The sequence below is a fragment of the Nanorana parkeri genome, unplaced genomic scaffold, assembly GCF_000935625.1.
Source record: "Nanorana parkeri isolate BGI_ZX_2015 unplaced genomic scaffold, ASM93562v1 scaffold7, whole genome shotgun sequence".
Lineage (NCBI taxonomy): Eukaryota > Metazoa > Chordata > Amphibia > Anura > Dicroglossidae > Nanorana > Nanorana parkeri.
In genome coordinates, this window is record NW_017306275.1 from 4425559 (window position 1) to 4440036 (window position 14478).

The following is a 14478-nucleotide window of genomic DNA, read 5'->3' on the forward strand; positions in this document are numbered from 1 at the left end:
GTGTTTTTATTAAATTGTCATCTTTCTAGTTAAAGCCTATAAAATAAAAAAAGTATTCAAATCTGCTACCAAACTAGAGTGCATCTCCAAAGGGAAAAAAATGTTCGGGGCCTGTGTGGAGGAAAATGTTGTGGCCTTGAAGGGGTTAACACATACTATGCTACCAATTGCCAAGTTTTCTTAACCTGTGAAGTTCTGTGCCCTCTACTATGAAATGGGATAGGAAATGGTTCATTGAAGGGATGAGACAGTGATGACAAGCTCTCTACTGTGTAGATTAGCAGTAATTATCTAGTTAAGTACTTCCCAGATGAAGAGATTAGGTAATTTCTATGCAAATGATCACTTATTACCAGCTCATGATAGATTTCGGCGATGTATGCTGGCCTCCAGTACTGAGCTGTATGACAAATCTGTACTTGACATTAAATATTTATCAAGTGCTGCAGGGTGTTGTTGACCCATTTTTGTGGATTTTTTCCTGTTCTAATCTTACTTTTGATTAATATGTAAATGAAAACATACTTGGAATTAGTACTCACAATAGTTGCAATGATATTATTAAAACTTCTTATTTCAGTCTTCTACATCAATGAGAGGGATTGACAAGCACACATGCCATGTGTTAGCAGTGCAGATAGTAGCAAAAGTGCAGTAAGTTACAGCAATCAACCAGATTTCACTTCTTAGCTGTTTATAAAGTCAGACCAATTGAAAATGATATCTAAACCATTACAATGGGTGACCACACTCTGCACAGGGTCTGATGTACCATCAGGAACTGTAGGCTTGTTAGACGCAGTGATCATGCTGAGTATATTTCTTGATTTAATATAATATTCAGCCTGTTTTTGTCCGGAAGCCTAAGTATCCGTGTAACAATTTAAATGCATTTTCTTGTAAAGTCAGATTTTGTGAAATAGGAGAATGAGTCATCTGCATTTTTCCAATACATTCAAGTCTAGTTCACATCCTAAATCACTTAAATCACTTTTAAATGACCTCATCTGGTAATCCAATTTTATGATTTGTAAAGTTTAGCTTCAAATGGTGGAGTTTCCAAGGATTCAGTCCACTTGGCAGAGTATGATTTATGGCTTTTTGCCCACTTTTATTCATCCAAAATATCATAGTTACTCAGTGTTCTTCCCCTCTCACGGGTTGTTTGGCATTACAATAAACATAAATGTCTTCCAGCCTCCTGGCTATTTGTCGCACAGCTCTATCTATTTCCTCTTAAAACAGAGCAGCCTCTCTGCTGAACTGGCTCCATCAGTCATCAGACTGGACCTCTAGTCTGCTCACACACAGACTGCAGGATACTTAGCTTAGACTGACAGGGAATACCTATGTCCCTCCACAATCTTCAACGTCCACTCTCAGATGTCAGTCTAACTTTACGGCCTGTCTGTTAGGCAAGAAAGGCCTGAATACACACTCCCCATGTGCCAAATCAGGCCCTGTACAGAGTGTGGTCACCCATAGTAATCACTTAGATATCATTTTTTTTGGTCTGACTTCTCTAAACTGTTAGCAAGTGAAATCTGGATGATTGCTGTAGGTTACTGAGAAAGGCTTTTGCATACTCTTATTCTGGAACCCTTTCCTGCTGTTATTGAGCACATATCAAGGTGATGTTATATGATCTTTAATGATTATTCATATTTATACAATCAATTTTTTTGTTTAACACAGCTGGAGGAGGAACACTTGAAGAACATTCGGAGGAAAGACTTGGAAGTTCAGAGTCTCACACTACAGAATAAATTGGAGGAGAAAACATGGGGCCAAGAAAAAAGTCTCTTACAGCAAGAACTAAGGAACTTTAAGCAGAATGTCTTTGTTTTGTATGTCAAGCTGAAATGGCTTCTAGCACATTGGCGCCAGTGCAAACGGGTAGAGGAGGAAGAAGCGGGGGATGAATTGCTTCAGGTAATTTATTTTCATCAGTAAGATAATGCTGGACCGTATAAATGTTGGATATACAGTATATTTTGTGTGTGTGTATGTATGTATGTATGTATGTATGTATGTATGTATGTATGTATATATATATATATATATAAATGAATGTAAAGCTCCCGGCCGGCCGTTTAATTACAACGGCCGGTCGGGAAGCTACTCATCCAGCACTGGCGTCCACTCGTCGTGGACGAGTGCATTTTTCGAGCCCTGTATATATATATTATTTTTTTGGGACAGATAGAGTTTTCTTTTTGTGGTATTTATTCACCACTGGGGTTTTTTTTATTTTTTACTATATAATGAAAAATGTACTGTAAATTTCGGGGGGGAAAAATGTTTTCCCTATGTTATGTTAAAAAATATTTATTCTTACCCATATTTATAGTAAAATATTAAAGACCGGGTCACGTCGGGTAAATAGTAATTCCAAAAGATGTCACCAGCACTCCAAAAGTAGATTCAATATATTTTAATGACAACGGTCATTCAAAATCACAAGTACTTTCGGGGCCACGTTGGGTCCCCATCATCAGGCTCAGAATTCTGAGCCTGATGAAAGGGACCCAACGTGGCCCCGAAAGTACATGTGATTTTGAATGACCGATGTCATTAAAATATATTGAATCTACTTTTGGAGTGCTGGTGACATCTTTTTGAATTACTACTTGACTACACGGTGCCTCCGTGGTCGCTACAAGCACCCTATTACAGACATCATCTCCTAGGAGATCCGGTAAGCAGTGCAGGAAGATACACACAATTTTGTACGTCGGGTAAATAGACACCAAACATGTCAAGCCTTAAAAATTGCACGCGCCCACAAAATCGCAAAAAAACGACCACACCAAAAATTGGCCATAGGCGACGCTTTAAACGCTTTTACTGCTCATCAGTTTAGTGTTATCAGTGATTAATGGCCCTATAATTATTGCTCACACTCCGACATTCGCGGTAATATGTAACATGTGTTTAGTGCAATAGGCGCAATAGGCGTTTTCGCATATAGGTGCGCCCGACCCATGTTTGCGTGTGTATGTGGGGGGCAGGGACTTAAATAAAAATTAGTTTAAAAAAAATAATTATGCTTCTTTAATTTTTTTATTACCTTTTTTTTACACTTACCTTTGTTGCTATCACATGGGGGGCTAAGAATCCCCCTATGTGATAGTCAATTTACATGACAGGTACTCTTTATGTAGACTTCAGGGGTCTCCAAGACCCCTAATGTCACATAGGGGTCCCCAGAGAAGCTGATGAAGCAGAGATTTGCTTCACCAGCTTCTGTAGCTGGAGAGCAACAGAACTGTGCAATGGTTTTAGGTATATGTAAAAACAAAATGCTATGAAGTGTTAGAAAAATTAATGTAGTTTTTTTATGTATTAACAACCAACAAGTTTAAGAGCCAAAAAAAACTTAAAGCAAATCACTGGTTAGTGTACATATCCTTGAAAGAAAGCATCAGTGGTCCCGTCTACACTTGCACACAGTTAAGGACTTTGCAGGAAGATGGGTCCTGTGCACAGTCAACCAAACAGGTGCTAATGATCAACAAGATAACATGTAAATATAAAATAATGAAGCTGAAGACACTTGAGTGTAAATAATTATTACACACAGGCAAGACAACACAGTGACACGGTGGTCTTTCTGCATCATGAAGGTCTCTTACAGGTAGAAATCTCAAGGAAGAGAGGTTTTCATAGATGTGCCCTCCAAGCGGTTCTGCAGCAGTAGAAAGAAACAGGCAAGTGCAGCAGATAAACACATCATGCTGACTTCCTTTCACAAACCAAAGATGTCCAGTTGCACCATCAGCTCAAACTTGGCACAAACCAGTGGGACCCTGGTACTCCTATCTACCACACGGAGAAGTATGGTTAGGAGTGGTCTTTATGGAAGGCTTGCAGTTAAAAAGCCATATCTTAAATGTGAAAACAAGGCCAAGCAACTCACCTATGTACAAAAACACAAGAACAGAAAAATGTCAGCAGGTGCTCTGGACTGATGAATCCAAATTTGAAATATATGCCTGTAACAGTACAAGTATGAGTCTCTGCAGAATACAGTGAAGCATACAGTGAAGCATGGAGGTTCCTTGCAGGTTTGGAGTTAGGGATTTGGTCAGAATTAATTTTCTCCTTAATGCTGGAAAGTAAAAGGCAGATACTTACCCATCATTCAGTACCATCAGGGAGGAGCCTGATCAGTCCCAAACTCATTCCGCAGTAGAATAATGACCCTAAACATACAGAAAAAGTCACAAATAACTATTTTTAGGGAAAAGAAGAACAAGCAGTCCAGAAAGAGATGGTATGGCTCCCACAAAGCCCTGATCTTTACATTGTTGAGTCTGTCTGGGATTACGTATTAAGGATTTAGTTTGTTCTGTTTATGCCCTTTGTAGATTGATAATTGATAAATAAAAACTATTCATTGCATTATATTTGATAGCATCCTCGCTTTACAGAATTTTTTCGCAAGTGCCATTTTGATTTTAGTATACAAAACTTTCTGAATCTTTTATGAAATGCCATTTCCAGTTGCGCTTTTTCCATATTGTAAAATCAGTGCTTATTTCATGCTGCAATACAGTACAGAACTAACCTCTCGATAAAGTGTATTAAATGAGCGGTTTTACCCCTGTCATATTATATTACTCCAACTTGTGCCACACTCATAAAAGTCTTGACGTAGGTTTGTTTGAGCAATTCTGGATTCTTCTTAAAAATAAACCAAGAAACCACTAACAGCATGATACTTTGATGTTCAGCCCAAGACCAAGCCAAGAATGCTATGACTAAGGCCAGTGTTGGGTAAGCTCACAATTTAAGGTGCTGTCAAGGAAGATAATATATTATGAAGTTATGCTAAAAGCTGATTTTTATCATCTTGTCAGTTTATAAGATAGTTTTCATTTAAAAAAAAATCTAATTCTTTTATAACCAAATAGGTGTTATATATTGGGAATCTATTTATTTTAGCTGAACAAACCATTTTGTTTTTGCCAAGAGCACAATATTCAGATATCTTGTTATTTATGTTTTATGCAGATTTTGATATATTTGGCAAATTTGTTAACTGATTGCAGATTGAACAACTAAATACCCTTCCTGAGTTTGCTGGCCACCTTGACTTCAGAGGAAGTGATCCTGACTTGGAGGAAGCAGAAGAAGATGAGGACGATGGAGTGTTTGCCTTAACAGATTATCCCCAACATTCCACAAGCGAGCACAGCAGAGACCTCAGCCCCCAGCTACAGACACCTGAACTACTCCAGCATCAGAAGCAGGTATTGTTAGATTAAATGGGTGCAGGCAATGGCAAGCCATAACTTTGCAGAAAGGAATTAAATATAAAATATATTCCATATACAATATATACTAAGTAATACTATACCCTAAATGTGGGTGTAACATGAAACATGGTCAGAAAGGTAAACTTAGCCTTTAAGCAAAGCACTCTATGTGCCTTTAGTTGCAAAAGTCATTATCAGGAAACCTTTAACATTAAAAATATAATTCTGTTAATACACTACATAGCATGAGAACATGAGAGAAGGAGTGGTGCCCATGGGCAGGGCTGTCGACAGAAGGGTACAGCCTGGCCTCCCATACTGGGCCCAGGCCCCATTGGGTCAGCATGGAAGCCCGGGCTCAGCTTGAAAGCAGGCAGTGGAGTTCAGGCTCTTCTCCCGCAGCTGTCATGGTATCTAAGGTATAAGCTACTGCGTGTACAGGTCTACCTAACTTGCTGCCTAAGCCTCCAATGTTAGCCTACCTCACTGGTGCTCAAGATGCACCAATTAAGTAGGCTGTCACTAGAGGCTAAGGCAGCGAATTAGGTGGACCTGCACACTGTAGTACTCACCTTATTGAGCCAGCACAGAAGGAGAATGGGGAGGACATGTGGGAGATATCGGTGATAGCAGGGAGGGGCGGTAACCAGTTTAATTGGGATACCAGCTGGGAGCTCGGACCTTGGGGTGAACAGATTGAGGAAACTGCGAGGACTTTGAGGGCCCGCTCACACCAATGTGGTGCGTTAATTGCACGGTTCCGTGTGATTAACACACACTACTGCGCAGCGCACCTACAGTGAGGTAGGTGCAAAGAAGGGGTGCCATGCATCCCCAATGCACTTTGAGATGGACGTATGTTTCAACATACTAATATGTGGTGCTATGCCAAAGAATGATGCATGCACTATTTTTTGTCTGCGAACCATAATGCATGCCCATCTCAAGTTGCCATTCAGAATAAATTGCACCGAATCGCACCAATGCATGTAATGTTCATTGTTAAGCATTGCAGTAAATTACATGATAACACTGACAAGTGGACTGTACAGGGCCCCGTGATTTCCAACAATAAACACAAAAGGGGCAGCTACCCTGGGTCCACCAGTCCAGAGGGCCCACCAGGTGATTGAAGCCTGGATTCCAAGCCAGTAAAGCTTGTATGTAAATAAGTCAAAAGAGCAGACCTCTTTAAATTTGGTGCCCAGGGAGTGAAGGAAAACCCTCCTCTTTTCTATTTTGTCCTGCTGGGACATTCACAAGAAGGCAGTTCAGAAAATGTATGCCTTTAACTTTAAATCTCAACACCGGGCTCACCACACCTAAAGAGGACCTGTTGGCTTAGAACACATGCAGCCAAAATGCTGCTCAGATACCATACTAAAAATGTCAAATCTCTACTTTAATTTTATATAAAAATACCTTCTCCTTTAAACAGGTCCTTTAACTGAGAGGCTGCTAAACCACTTTGTCATCATTTTTTTTTTTGTAGTTTCTTCTCAAACTCCTTTGCTATGCACTACTAAAACCTTGCTGAACAGGTGTAGAGAGTAAAAAATGGCTTCCTATAGGATTACCTACACAAACAGAAAAGGGAGAAATGAATCAAAACTGCAGCAGTTGCCCATGGCACCTAACCAGTTTTTTTAGTTTGTTCAGTTAAGCTTTGAAAATGAAAGAGAGAACCTAATTGGTCGCCATGGGCATCTGTTCCACATTCTGACTGCTCCAGTTTTGATAAATTGCCCTTAATGTAACTTTTCGTACAATTACACAATGCTCCAATTTTGTGCTTGTGTATGTTACTTGTGTGGCTTGTACCATGTGGAGCCATTTATTTTGTATCTGTTTTACCACGAAGGATGGAACACTAGTGATTTTAGTTGCACAATTGAGCTACTGAAAAACACCTGAGTAGCTCTAGCCTTAGGGCCCATTCAGCTTCTTTCATAATGTGAATGGGGCGGTATAGTACAGCTCCCTCTCACCTGAACCTGGTGAGATATCAAGATTTTCTAGTTCATATTCACATCAGCTGGCTGAGAAGCCACATTTATTGCTCAGAGACACAACATTATTGCTGCTATTGTGAAAGATCTGCTAAAGTCCTGATTTGATGGGTTTGTAATTTTTTCCAAAACATAGCATATACTGGTGATTTTAGCACAGAACTTAAAGTGATATTAAAGCCTCAATTTTTTTAATGTTTCCTTTAAGTGAACCCTCTTTTGCAGGAGGCTGTTGCTGCTTTTCTTTAAAACTGTTTAATCCCTCGTTTTCTAGTGGGTCCCCGCAGCGCTATTCCCCCTGCCCCCTGCACGGGAGGCACCTGTGCGCGCTCGTGCCTGCAGTGGATGTGTATGTCCATAGACACACACAGCACTGTGGCAGCCCATGCCCCTTCCCTCTTTGATTGATGGCAGAAGGAGCCTATGGCTCCTCTGCCATCAGTATTCGGAACTCGGAAGTTTGGGGAACGGAGGATCGTTTCGGGACCGGAGGTGAGGACGAGTGTCGCTGACAGGTATGTGCTGGGGGGACTGAGGGAGAAAAAAGGTGCTGGGCCATTTTTACCCTAATGCAGAGAATGCATTAAGGTAAAAAACGCCCAGAACTTAATACTACTTTAGGGCAAAACACTAGTGTTTTAAATGCCAAGTCGTCCTTTCCACACCCGCACCCTTGCTTTTTTTTTATTCCCCTTAATACATACCTTTTTCCTTGGTGTCTTGTGGCCGTCCCATGATGTCTATGGTTCTTCCTCTTCTTCCTCTGGCAGTGGTAGGGAGTCTTCATTTCAGTCCTGCTCACTTTACTGCCAGGGCAGACGTGGCGATGCACCCCATCAGTTGCGTCCATGAAATTCCTGGGCTCACAGGAAGTGGATTTAATGATGCAGGCAGTCATGCAACCTGAAACAGAACTGGCGGAGCAAAGGACTTTTTATTTGGGGCAGCACCAGAGAAAAGGTGAATAAGGCACTGTGTCAATAGGCCTTTGACTTATGTTATTTCCATTATTTGAGAAGTTTCTGAGATTACTCATTGCCAGTCGCATTTAACCTGCATTTAACCTGTTTCAAGCAGGTTTTGCACCATAGACTTGTATGTGTATGCTAAACCCATCTGACACTGGTCCTTATGCAGCCAAAGCCTCATTGTTTATTTTAAACTCAGCTGGAAGAAAACTTCACTGGAGATCTGCTTTAAGTGATGTTCATAGAGGAATCTTTCATAATTTGAAAATGCTGTGACATTATTATATTTGTGCCCAAGCAAAGTTGGTCCAAGTGGTTGCAGTTGCCTAGTAACAGAACTTACAGCTATTGCAATTTTCAGCAGGCCTGTGGTAATACACTGATTTTTTTCAGTAAGATACAGTATGATTTGTCAATACAGATTCTTCATTCCGCCCGGTGGCGTAGCACTGTGAAATGTACGTATGTGTCTGCAACCTGCTCTTCCCTGAATGGCAATGGCAGGCTGTAATACTTCTGGGATACCTAAAATGAACACACTGCAGCTAAATAGTGATGATGGAAGCAGTGATTTGATCTGCCTGAATAAAGTGGGGAAAAGAATCACAATTAGACAGAATACAGAATCAATTTGCTCATAAATAGGCCTCATTCACACGGGTAATTACATACTTGCAATTATATGCATTCATAGGACATTTCTAAACACATATAAATGCATGTCATGATTTGAAATTATATCATATACGCTGAGGGGAATTTATCAAAACTGGAGCAGACAAAATCTGGAGCAGTTGCCTATAATAACCAGTCAGCTTCTATCTTCAGTTTGCTCAGTTAAGATTTGAAATTTAAAGATAGAAGATTGGTTGACATGGACAACTGCTCCAGTTTTGATAAATCCCCCTCACTGTGTATTTACTTGTGTCCAGGTGCATTCATTTTAATGGTGTTTTGAAAAACAGAAATCTCTCTCTAGGGACCCATGATCAGCCCTTTTACATGCTCCCATAACGGCACTAAACCCCAACAAACTTTGACGTATTTCATTTTCCTTGCTGCCCAATTGACTTTTGCCAGGAGATGGCAGGAACATATCATCCCTTTTTGAGCAGTCAAACAAAGGGTAGATAATATTATGGTCAATGAATGTTTGACAAGTATTGTAGATGAAAAAAACAAAAAGTTTTTGAGCAGTTGGGAGGCTTGGATAGCATATGCCCATCCAGACATAAATCCTGATGGTTTACAGTGGTTTTGATCCTCCTGAGGTGGGGTTCAGGTTTTTTTTTTTCCTTTCATCCGGTGGTTTGGGGGATAGACCCATCCTCTCTCGTAACATTTCACTTACCTGTTATGATGGTCTGATATCCCACTGTTCTTCTGTTTTTTGTCACTCTCCTTTTCTCTCTTACTGTACTTTTCGCTTATGCATTTATCTTTTCCTCTACTTTCCTCATAGTTCTCCTTTAATAGGAGAACTATGAGGTGAGTGCTTTTCACTCACCTCATAGTTCTAGCCGACCTGTGACAATGAGACTGTCACAGGTCGGCTCAGTAGATTGGGAGGTGAGCGAACACATACCGGCGTTCGCTCACCTCTCGATCCTGTCACAGCTCTCTGCCGTGACAGGGGAGGGGCTGGATTCCCCCCTCCCCGCTCCGATCCACCAGCGCTGACTGGCGGAACGGACGGGGGAGGGGGCGGGTACAGCTGGCTCTGCCTCTAGATAGGCAGAGCCAGCTGTCAGTCACGCAGCTGGGCGGATCCCGGCACAATTGTTGGGATCCTCTTCAGCTGCGGCGTCTCAGTATACCGCGAGCAGCAGCAGCTCGCGGTATACTGCGGAGTCTCAGTATAGGGTGACGGGAGGACGCTTGTTTGTGGCCTCCCGTTACCCTAAGGAGAACTATGGGGAAAAGCCTTAACCCCATAGTTCTCCTTTGAATAAAACAAACTAAGGAGGCCCATGTGAATAAGGCCTAAGTGTTAAAGAATACAGATTAGTGCATTCTTCTGCAATATCAGATGTGCTGGATTGAGAAGTTTTTCCTGCGTGCATTACAGTCTACATTTGCCATGCAGGCAAAAGCAGGTTGTAGACACGCCAACATGTGGATTTCACCTGGCATGCCTGCTGCTGTGTAAGGATGTCTCTTCCAAGACATATTCAAGAAGCAATTTTATCTCAGAGTACAATGATACCCAAGTGACAGCGTTTTTGTGTGCCTTTTGCTAATTTTTCTGCACGTTTTATGCGCATAAATCAAGTTGCGCTTGTTTGTGAGCAGATTGTAGCTCATTGAAGTTAATGAGCAAACGCGTGTAAAGCGTGTGCAAAACATAACAAACGCGCGTTTTCAAACGTTTCCTATTAAGTCTATGGGGCCAAAACGATCTGTAATATGCCAGGAAAAAGCTCATGTACTTCCTCCAGCGACAGGCGTTTTGCTTATTGAAACAAAACACTTAGATGTTACAGCGCCATAAAAATGAATGGGATTCTTAAGGGGCGTATTTCTTTTAGTGTTTTTAGTGCAGAAAAACGATACAAAACGCTCAGTTTGAACCAGGCCTGAAAGTTTATTGATTAGTGTTCATTGCATTTGTAGATAACGGCTTGGGTTTATTTTGATTTCACAGTCATAACAGATAGAAACATGCTTATTATTTCTTATAGGGCTTGTTCACACCAAATACGGACCAGATCTGCATGAGTTTCTGCATATGTAGTGCAGTAAATTTTTATGTTTTTTTTGATGCATTTCGGGCCGTTTTTTGTTTTTTTTTAGCCTAAAATGGGCTTGCAGTGTGTTCCAGGGCGTTTGCGATGCTTTTGCATGCGTTTTGGTGCGTTCCAGAGCAGAAAAAATATGGCATGCTGCAGTTTTTCCACATGTTCTGGAAGTGAGTGCTGTGGTGTGAACTAGAGCCCCAAATACCATTGGAATACATTGGATGCATTTTTAATGCATTCTGTAACTGCTCTGCTCTGTATCTGTTCCGCACTTGGTGTGAACAAGCCTTTAGTAATTTAGTAGTTAGAAGAAGCTTATGTTAAATATATAGGTCTTTGCTTGCATTGTGTATTCGGATTATGTTACATTATAATCTAAAGAAATAATCCCAGTTATCTAGCAGATCAGGCTTCTAGCCTATCAGTTATCTAGCTGAGTCAGATTTCTAAAAGCACAAAAAACAAGTTCAGGTGATTCAAAACAAAATGGTTTCATGATTCACACAAGAAATATCTTTTCAAACAGATCCTTATTGTTTTCTAAAAATTCAGGTATTGATTTTATGTTAAGCGTATGTAAGTAGTGCGTTCTACTTTAACCCTTTCACCACCAGAGCTGATTTTTCATTTATTGCACACATGTTATCATCTACATTTTAGGCCTGAAAATTACTTAAACCCCCAGAGTTATATATTTCCTGAAAGCAGAGACCTAGTAGAATAAATTGGTGGCAATTGCTCATTTTTATGTTGCATGATATTTGCGCATCGCTTTATCAAAATACACTTAAGATCATTTTAGTGCACAAAAACACACAATATAATACCCATTTTTATAAAAGATGAGGTTGTGCAGAGTAAAAAAATTACACAACATGCCAAGCTTAAATATTGTTTACACCCGTGAAAGGTGAAAAATTACGGTACCCCAGATTGTCCATAGGCTAGGCTTTAAAAGCTTGTACAGGCCATCAGCTTAAAGTTATCCATGAATATTGGCCGTAGAATTATTGCACTCACTCTGGTGCACATGGCGATACCTAACATAGGAATACTATTAAGTACTTACCTTATTGCAAGCAGAGAATTTCACCCAGTGTGCAGTGTGTGGAGACACCACATTTTAGATATACTTTAGCCAGTCCAGTTCAACTACTAACAAAAAGATATTGAAGCAAAAAGTTGACCTGAACTGGAAACTGAAAAACCCCAAAATGTAATAGAGCAGATTGAGTTTATGTTCAAGCACGAGATGCATTAGTACTACATGCAATAAAACAGTATTTTAGGAGTTTCTTATGTGGGTCAGGTGTTGGCAGCTTATTATTGGCAAGAAATTGTTTGCTTCTGTAATGGTGTGATAAAACTGCTGTAATACACTGTTTTCCTCTTTTCAAAGGTACTAGAAACATGAGGTAGGACCACAAAAGTGTAAAATGAATAAAAAATATGAAGCCTTTTAATGTCAAATAAGAACTGCAGAGTAATTAATAATTTTATCAGTTAGTTGCAACATTGGAACTGTCTGTACATGAGGTTTTTAGGGTCCACAGCAATACAGCAAAATAGAATGTTTCTATTAAAATAAATAACATCCTCTTTCACCAACCAACTAATCTTTTATACTGTAAAACAGATCTATAAACGTGTAAACCTTTGTACTGCTAAAACCATAAATTATTTCACCATACCTAGCAAAACAAAGTGGAATTTAAATGTGAAGATTTGCTATCTTATAGGGAAAATCTAGAAATGTTTATTGTACCTAGTAGGGACATACCAGTATCGGTGCCAATACTGGACATTTTCACGAGGACTAGTAGTGGTGAAAATGCCCCGATACTAAGTGGCAATACAGCGCTTTACATTTTCTACCGTAACCGGCGCTGTAAACAGGTGGCGGGCTTCACAGGAAGGCTGCCAAGGTCCCAGCAGCCTTCTTGTGAATAGCGGCAACTGTTTACAGAGCCGGCCAAAAAATCTCCTGCTCCATGCTGCCCGCACCTGCTAAGACTGACCGGGAGCCCGGGTGAGACCACATAGCCCAGCATTAACACTGCACAGCCCATCTGAGAGCCACACAGCCCACTATTACCCCTGCATAGCCCACCATTACCCCTGCATAGCCCACCATTACCCCTGCACAACCCACCATTACCCCCGCACAGCCCACCATAGACCCTACACAGCCACCTGAGAGTCCACAAACTCCACCATGAAACCTGCACAGCGACCTAAAGGTCCACACAGCCCACAGTTAACCCTGCCATTAATTGGTATCGGGATGTACTTGAGGAAACGTATCGGTACTTGTACTCGGTCTGGAAAAAATGGTATCAGTGCATCCCTAGCACCTAGCAAAAAGTTGTTTTGGTAATAAGGTGATAATGGTTAAAGTGGATCTAAATGTAAATGTGAAGATTTGCTATCTACTAGGGAACATTTAGAAATGTTAATTGTACCTAAGTGCTGTCCTCAAAAATGTACCTTTTGTCTGAAATTCCTCCTAGAAATTAGCAATGCAATTCCTGTGCATTAAGCCTCAAAGCTGTATATCTGCAGTGTGAGATCTATGGCACTGCTTCCTTATCAGGTTTGGAATAAGATTTGGTAATGTTTCTGCTGCGTTGGTTACTGTTCTCCTTGCTGGAGGCTTAGACATAAGGAAACAAAACCCTGCCTGTACCAAGATGGCCATCCCAGTACAGAGACACCATGCAGAACAAGGCATAGTAAGTCAGTAATGGGAAAAAGATCAGCTGCAGGGAGACCACAGAAAATACTGGTGACCAGTTCTTTAACGCCTGCCTTTTATGTGGACAACTTCCAGAATTCAGTCCCTCTTTATTTTCTAAAGATACATGTGCCGATGACTATGGTTTTGGATTGAATTTTTTATTCTATGTTTAAACACACTGAACACCACATATGCTTTTCAGGACCCATTCACACGAGCTGCTATGCTAAATCGCATAGCAGCTGGTGTATGGTGCTCGGCACAATGCTAATGGCTCCTGGCACATCACACTGTGTACTTTTTTTAGAACTTTATTAAAACATCACAAGTGTCATTTCTTTCAGTTCTACAGGCACAGTTGGGTGTGAAGCAGTTGTACCACATCGCATCCTTCTGAGCTGAAAACATTTACTGCGTGCTGTACTTTTTCTCAGCGCACACCACGGCGTTCCACTGCAACGCGTGGTGTAAATGTGTCCATCCGCGACAAGGCAAATTGTCTTGTCCTGCATTGGGGCTGCACTGGAAAAAATGGCCAGTGACATTTCATTCTGTTCATTCTTAAGTTCCATGGGCTCACCACAGTCCAATGCGGTTTAACTTTTTTTTTAAGCACACACCACCAGAACTTTCATCATCAAGAAATGGCAAATTGCCTTGTCTTGCGTTTGGGCTGTGCTGGAACAAAAGGCCAGCTTAGCCCCAATGCAGCTGGTATGAACGAGTCCTGATGGTGACCAAAACATTTTACATAGATTTGGACAT

The 14478-nt window shown here is 40.8% G+C and overlaps 1 protein-coding gene across 5 annotated transcripts in view; it reads left to right on the top strand.

Moving 5' to 3' along the window:
• The window catches only part of MTCL1 (microtubule crosslinking factor 1), a 130816-nt gene that overhangs the window by 82408 nt on the left and 33930 nt on the right, over positions 1-14478 (top strand). For all 5 annotated transcript variants that reach the window (XM_018553542.1, XM_018553550.1, XM_018553557.1 and 2 more), the window contains 2 exons: positions 1696-1932; positions 5055-5255. In XM_018553542.1, coding sequence (XP_018409044.1) covers positions 1696-1932; positions 5055-5255 — 438 coding nt within the window. The remainder of the gene's footprint in view (positions 1-1695; positions 1933-5054; positions 5256-14478) is intronic.